This window comes from Cariama cristata, unplaced genomic scaffold (genome assembly GCF_000690535.1).
Source record: "Cariama cristata isolate BGI_N322 unplaced genomic scaffold, ASM69053v1 scaffold31339, whole genome shotgun sequence".
Classification (NCBI taxonomy): Eukaryota; Metazoa; Chordata; class Aves; order Cariamiformes; family Cariamidae; genus Cariama; species Cariama cristata.
The window spans coordinates 7709-15349 of record NW_009636863.1 but is presented as its reverse complement, the minus strand read 5'-3'; the positions used below and the strand labels follow the sequence as shown (position 1 = coordinate 15349).

Sequence of the window (7641 nt, the reverse complement as noted above, 5' to 3'; positions counted from 1 at the left end):
CTGCGGAACCATTGGTAAAGGAGAGCTTAACTGCAATTCCCTAGGGAGTCACCGAGGTTGAGTCATTTTGGTTGAGCTGCTGTCACTACCAGAACTGTGAAATGTCAGTGACAGCTTTATAGCTACAAAAAAGCAAGGGCAGCTTTTCGCAATTTTCATGTGCTCGGTAATGATACTAAAGAATCTTCAGTTGTGAACAAAAAGTGGTGAGTGAGTTTACAGAAAAAGTATTGGAAAGGGAAGTCAGGTGTAATCTGTTCCACTACCACTTGTCATTGAACTTACTTTCACCTGCAGTCAAGAGTGAGGCATTGCCTTGATGAGAGCACTTAGATCCATGCTGGCATTGCCTGTCACAGCTAACAGATACGTGTTAGCTTGTTCCTCAGCAGAAGAATGGTTTCTCACCACACTCTGGAATTGCTGCCTGGTTGTACCTTACCCTCCTGAACTGTGAAAGGGTTAGAGATTATTGTTTAAAATCATGTTGATGTTCTCCTCCTCCTCCTCCGCAGGATGAGACTGAAAAGAAGGATGAAAAAGAAAAGAAGAAAGAGCCTGAACCCAACTTCCAGCTTTTGGACAACCCAGCCAGAGTCATGCCTGCTCAGCTCAAAGTTCTCACTATGACAGAGAGCTGCCGATATCAGCCTTTCAAACCAGTAAGCTTCACCTTCCTAGTCGATTACTTAACAGAGCATTCCCAGTGCTGGGCTTGTGTGTAAGGACCCAGACGTTCTGTGCGTACCTGAGAATGCCACTGACAGCTGGTGCATCACTGTAATGTGTTATAAAGATTTGCAACTTCACTGTTGTCATATTTGATTTTTAATGTCCCTCTCTCCAAATGATCGCATGCAGTTCTAGTTGGGGGAAAGCAAGAGCTGCTGCAAACCTTTTCGCCATGCTAACGCTGCTTTATTTTTCTTCTTCTACATACATCAAACACTGCAACATGGAAACCAATCAGACATGCTCTGTGTATTAATGACATTGCTGGGGACATAAAGGCAGAGCTATGATCTTTACAGTGGGCTGAGAAATTGTACAGGCTCATTGTCAAAGTAGTGAAATACATTAGGACTTGTGCTGAAGCATTATTCGCCTGCAGTGGGATTTATACCTAAATGCACATGTTTTTTTTTCATTAAACAGATTTCCTATTCAGTTACATCTGAGCTTAGAAAAGTGCCTTCATCTCCTGTTAACACAGAGAAGAGATAGCATGTGATTGGCAGATGGAGAATGAAAAAAGTCTTTTATTAAGCCCAAGGGATAACTAACTTTTCTGTGAGATGCTCAAATATATTGCAGAGATAATAAGCTTGCCCCTGACCTCTAAATCTTCTGAGGCAAATGGTTCTGGCCTTTATTTTTGTTCAAGAAATAACACCCTTGACTTCCCCCTTTTGCAGGATTATGCATGGGAAAATGGTGTTCAGAAGTAGTAAAATTTTTTTCCAGGGAAATAGTCATGTTTTTAATAAATGGATTTCCTGGAATTCCATCATCACATTGGAATTCTCTGTGCATCGTCCCCTTTTGAAATGTCTGCTTTAGCAAAGCAGTGGAAGGATTTTTTTAGTTTCTACTAAAAGAGGAGGTGACCCAACTGGTATTTGGATTGGGAAGATCTGCTATGTGGTCCAGTAAGTGTCCGCTCATGCAGCTGAAATGCGGACATATGTAGCTGTTTGCTTCAGTTTCAAAAGAAGCCGAGTCCTTGGTGAGGGGAGTGCAATTTCCTGCCGTAAAGCCCCATAAACAGGTTTTGAAGAGAACAGAACAGTGCAGGTTTTTGCTGGGATTAGGGTGTGTAACCAAGGAGGCTCTCGAAATGGAGCTGTTCTGGACCTTTGCTGTGCTTTGGGGAATGCCAGAGTAAAAGGTCTCTTTGAAATGCTGTTTATAGCCTGGAATCCTGCTGTGGTCAAAGCCCTGACCCCAGCCAGGCATGACACAGCACTGCCTCTTCACACCTTGTGTTTCAGTCCTGAAGAAGCACAGATTTGCTTCAGCCTGCCAGGATGTTTGGTTGTGATCTTTGTAATTAATTCCCCTTTGTTTTTACAAGGTTCTGCTAATACAATTCCGCAGTCGAGTGGAAGCTGGTCATCAGATTAGTCTCTGTTTCAGATAGCCTCCTGGGAGGCTGCTACACAGAGAGACTTCACTAAGCTTTGTTGCCCCTTATAAAGCAATTATGGTTCAATCAGTTTTCATGTGGAAAGCCCCAGACTGGAACTGGGGTAAAGCTGTGAATCCAGATGCCATTTTCTCTTGAACTGAGACTTAGATAGCAGCAACACAAAAGGTAGCCTGGATCGGCTCTCTGTTCCATCCCTTTATCAGGCAGGGATCTGGATGAGTGTCAGCTGCTTTGCTCTGCTGAGGTGTCTTGTATGGCCTAGGGTAAACACTGTGGCCACAAATGCTCCACCATGAGGCAGAGGCAAGCAGCTTTAATGCTCACTGCACTTGTCTTGCAGCTTTCCATTGGAGGCATCATCATTCTGAAGGACACCAGTGAGGATATGGAGGAGCTGGTTGAACCTGTAGCAGCTCATGGTCCGAAGATCGAGGAAGAGGAGCAGGAACCTGAACCACCAGAGCCCTTCGAGTACATTGATGATTAAGACCTAAGGTACAGTGTAGTGTGCAGAGTCATTTTTATTAATCCCAATGAAGGAAAAGCCTCTTTGGATCAACTGAAGCAGTTACCAGCACCCTTGTTTTAGCTCTTTGAAGATTTCTGCACCAGATTCAGAAACATGCTCTGTCCCGATTTGAAGAGCTTGGCAGCAGTAAAAGATAATTCCACTCTTCCGGATCAGGCCTGACCCAGTCATACTAGATCTGGTTTCTAATGTCACAGGCTTGGCTACTCTGGAGTAGAGCCTTCCTGGGCAGAGTTAGAGCTGTGCATGGGGTCACAGGCAACAGCTGAGTCAGGAATAATCAGCTCATGAAAGATGGTCCCAGAGGGGCAAGTGGTTTATGTACAAAGCTGTCATCTACTTGACCTCAGTGTGGCAGGACTGGTCAAAAGAGAACTACTACTCAGCTTTCTGGGCTTGTCTTGTCTTGTCTTCCCAGCAGCTCTTAGCAGAATTTAGAGACGTCCCAGTAACGGGCTTTGTGTTGCTCTCTGAGCCCGACTTAATGATCCTTGTAGATCTGTTCCAGGCAATGAATGGTGCAGTTCTCAGGTTCCTTGCTTAAAGCGCCTGAACTGATGTGCAGGTTTCTCGCTGAGAGACAGAAACCCAGTTGCTTTATTTCCAAATATGAGCTGGCATGTCCCAGTGCTCCCAAGAGCAAAGATTATGCACTTGAGTTGGTGGAGGGGCAGGAAAACAAACTCCTTCCCAAAAACTGTAAATGTTGCATCAGTGGCAGACTCGGGTGATTGTGTGGGGCCAACCACAAGAAGCCTTAGTTAAATACATTTGTTTTTCTGGTTTCTCTTTCTTCCAGGATCATGTCCTCTAAAGAAGACACTATGCTTGATATCAGAAAGACAGATATGAAGACCTTCCTATTGAGATCTGCTGTTCAGTGCATGCAACCCCAATCTGTGCTGAGCTAAAGCTGATAGTCCGTGTTTTATGGCTGAAGAACAGATATATGCTATTTAGTGTACTCTTTCACAAAACCTTGTTTTCAAATAAATATATTAAAAACTCTTGACAGAGAACTTGCTGTTTAAAAAAAAAAAAAAAAGGAAGCCTAACACCCTTCTTTTCCACTTACCCCAAATGTTAAAAACTAGAGCCAAGTTGTGCATCTTCCTCCGGCAAAGGTTGACTGATGCTGCCCCTCTGTAGAGTTGTTGGGATCTGTGCACATCTCTGCTTTCTCTAGCGTTTGTTTAAGCTGAGCAAGGTCACCAGTCTGGCCCAGCCGCAGCTCTGGTGCTACAGAGAGGGCAGGTCTCTACTTGCCAGCAGCTGTCCAGATGAGGTTTGCTTCTAAATTACCTCTGTGATACTGACTTTGCACTGATCTTCTCCCTTCCTCATTCTGGTATTTGTGTGATAGTGAGGGGTTGACAGAAGGGCTCTGGGTGTTAGCAATGGGGAAATGGGGCATGTTTCTCTTTGTTTCACAGAATCCCTTTTTTTTCCTGTGGGCTTTCACTGCTTTCACCAAATATAAGCATAATAGCTGATGTGAGCAGGCAGCTAGAAATATATTACAGGCCTAGATGGTGTGAATCCAGACATGCAAGTTGTTATACTAATGTGCATTATTAGCCAAGAGGGGGATTTACTGTCAGGACTATGGAATGATCAGCAGTCAGAAAGAAGGAATGCTGTTCGACTGTTCGCTGTCCAGCCAGCCTTTCACCTGTTGGGCTGTAAAGCTTCAAAGGGTCTGTTGCCAGCGAGGCAGAGACTGCAGTCCTGGTCAGCTGTAAGCCAAATGCTGGGCGAAGGTCCATCATTTGAAAAAACACTTAAATGAAACGAGGTTTTTATTGCATGTATGTTGGGAATAGTTTGTTCCATGTGAACATACCACAAGCTCATGTGCATCAGTAATAATGGAAGACAAATCTTGCATGTAGTGCCTGGGAGCTTTTCCAGCAGATGGTTTATTTTGGTGAATGTTAGTATAGCAAAAGAATAGTCTGCCTTTGTTCTCTGCAAAGCTTAAGCAGCACAGAGCAGAGGTAGGGGACTGAAAGCCAATTTTGAGTCCTAGGCTTCAGTCAGAAGTCCCTGAAGTTGGAATGTTGTCTCAGTAAGGGTGCTGGTCAGAGCTCACAGTTCTCAGTGTGACCCAGATCTGTTCTCCCATGGAGCGGAGCCAAGAATGAACCTGAAATGGCTGCAAACAACATTACTGTCAGTAAAACTGGAAACAGAGAGGAAATCCCTGCTCCAATCCCATGGTCATTCAAAGTGAGACCTGATAATGCAGTGCAAGAAACAGAAGCTGGACAAATACACATTGTGTGAGTCTTTCTGGTGCTGTGATCCCTTCGCTTTGAATGGGTACCTGTATCCCTTACTCCAGCATGTTCTGCTGATGCCAACCAGTGTGGCATGTGGTGTTTTTCACGTAGTTTGTTACTAATGCCTTGTGTCATCTTACAAAATACTGTGTAGAGGGGAGGGCATTGTGACGAGAAAAAAAACTTTCAGGTCATTCAGCAACCTGCCAGATAGCCAGATGTTGCTGGGAAATTTCTAGAGTCTGAGTAGAAATGCTGGGAACAGCTGACTCAGAAGGACTTAAAGTCCTACCTGTATTAATACCTTGGCCAAGCTGTGAACAGTCTGCTTCTATTTACAGGACTTTTTGCTGAGTCTTTCATACTGTAACAGACGTTTCATGGTAGCCAGTATATTCCTGGCACTTGCTACAGATTTGGTTCTCAGTGTGGCTGTGTAAATCTGTACGCACAGAGCAGTTCCCACTGAGCCGTGTACTGCCTGGGGCACCATCCAGGAGACTTGATTCTTGGGCTAAATGATTTTCTTGTGCCTGTAAGGCTACTCCTGCCTCTGGGAGTGATGTTCCCCAAGCTCCCTTGGCAGAAGCAAATGTAAAAACCTCAGCCCCAAACTGATTTCTGAGCTGCTACTCTGGAGCCACACGGTAAGGTTACGCTCGGGCAGTCAGATTTTTAGAGGAGCCTTTGGTGGCTGTGGAAGAAAAAGTCCACACTGGACTAGGCTGAGGACACCAGGAGGGACATCTGGGAATTGGCCTGTCCTTGCTTCCCCAGCTCTGCTGCTCTCTCTGTTTTTGCCCTACAGTGTAAATGCACATGGGAACTGCATGGTTTAGGATTGAGAACGCATGCAGAAAAGCATCTCCTGCCTTGGCTTTCCCCCACAGCTGCTCCGTGTTTTCCTGCTTGGGAGAATGTCCTGGACAGGAGTCGAGGGGAGCGGGGAGAGGAGCTGGAGGATCATCAACAGAGGTGGCTGCTGGTTAAAAGGTGAGGCGACTGGATTAGCAGTGTGAAGGAGGAGAGGTGACGGCCACACCGCAAATCCGAGTTGCTGTGAGCTGAGCAGGAAGGGGCAACTTGGGGGGCTGGTGCCGGAGGGAAGGCATGCTGCTCCTCCAGGCAAAGTAACTAGGAGGAGTGTTTTCTAGCAAGTGCAAATCGACCTTTCAGTGGAGGGCTGATGATAGAGAAGTGGCTCCTCTCTTGGCTGGACCATGCGCTGGAAGTGGCTTCCAGGGATTTCAGCCTGTTTACACCTCCCTCTGGAGAGAAGGCTGTGCACGCAATGAACGGCTCGTTGGTTGCTCATTCATTTGATATCGGTAGATGAGGTTTCCCTTTGGGGACTTCCCCAGCAGAGCTCTGCATTTGGAGTCTGCTCTGCTGTGGAGTGCCTGGGTCCTTCCCAGCTTCCCACACAGTGGGCAGCCCCTCAGGTACGTGTGATCAGGCCCCATGAGTTTAGAAAGGATAAATCTTTTCCACCCTACACCACAGCTTGGAAGAATGATCGTCCTGTGCTTTGGTGAGACATGCATCTAGCTCGGGCTGGTTTCACTTGGGGGGTGCTGCTTAAAAGACTCCAGACAGCACAAGGAGAAGAGATCCTCCTATGGGGCATTTTTGAAAATTTGTGGTATAAAACAATGTGTCCTGACTATAGAATGACCCCATACATGCCTATTTTTTTTCTAATCTGTACATATTTCTTCAGTTTACTAATCAGGCTGCTGAGGGTGCTGCTGCGTGACCACCAGAGGTGTTGCACAGTGCTTGGCTGAGGTGCTGAGCTTTGCTCAATTGCCGAGGTGCTGAGCTTTGCTCAATTGCCAAGGTGCCACTTGGGAAATTTGGAAATGGCCAACATGTGACTTTGTAGAAAAAAAATGCAAAGAGGCTGAAACATCCCACGGAGAGTTCAAGTAAACCTCTAGGAAGATTCTGGAAGTGTTCTGGAGATACAGCAGAAAACCTCTAGAAAAATTAGAAAAACTTCTGGGGAATGGCCAGGAAACCTCTAGAAATCTTCTGAAAAGGTGCTAGAAAACCTCCAAGAAGGCTCTGGAAAGCTGCCTGGGTTGGATCCTGCCCCCATGCTGAGGTATCTGACCAGCTTCCCTGGGGACAGATGGGGCTGGTAACTGCAGGACCGGCTTAGTGCTGTGCTTGGGGGACAGAGGCCACCGCTAGCTTTCTGATCTCCAGTTTGAAGAAGGCATGGTGGGAGCCTGGAAAGCTTCGCTGCTGCTTTAAATAATGCCATTTAGCCATAGTGACTCATTAGTGCTGATTTCTTAGGAAGTGCTGCTTTCCTGGGCCTGTCTGGGGATGCTGCGGAGGGACCCACCCCTGGGTTGTTTGCCAGGGGCTAATTGGGCCTAATGCTCCTGGCTTTGCCAGAGGGAGAGGCTGAGGTGACAGGAAGCATGCTTCTGTCCCTCCTGACTAATGGGCCTCATCCCCCTTAACCCCAGTGAGAAATAAATCACTTCAAAAAGCATGCTGCTTCTGACAGATCCCAGAGTCCTCCAGGAGGCCATGGACGTGTCCTCAGTCTCCCCTTTCCACTTGTTAACTCAGGTACAAGCCCCTTGCTTGGCACCGCCCTGGGGACTGAAGCAGGGATGGACATGTTGGAGGTAAATCTCCCAGGGCAAGGGGTCTTCAAGGAGGGG

At 46.6% G+C, this 7641-nt stretch overlaps 1 protein-coding gene across 1 annotated transcript in view; it reads left to right on the top strand.

Moving 5' to 3' along the window:
- The window catches only part of LOC104167746 (26S proteasome non-ATPase regulatory subunit 1-like), a gene marked incomplete at its 5' end in the record, with an annotated part of 15509 nt that extends 11819 nt beyond the window's left edge, over positions 1-3690 (top strand). The window contains 3 exons of the mRNA XM_009708086.1: positions 516-662; positions 2490-2644; positions 3478-3690. Coding sequence (XP_009706388.1) covers positions 516-662; positions 2490-2636 — 294 coding nt within the window. The remainder of the gene's footprint in view (positions 1-515; positions 663-2489; positions 2645-3477) is intronic.
- Between the last annotated feature and the right edge of the window lie 3951 nt (positions 3691-7641).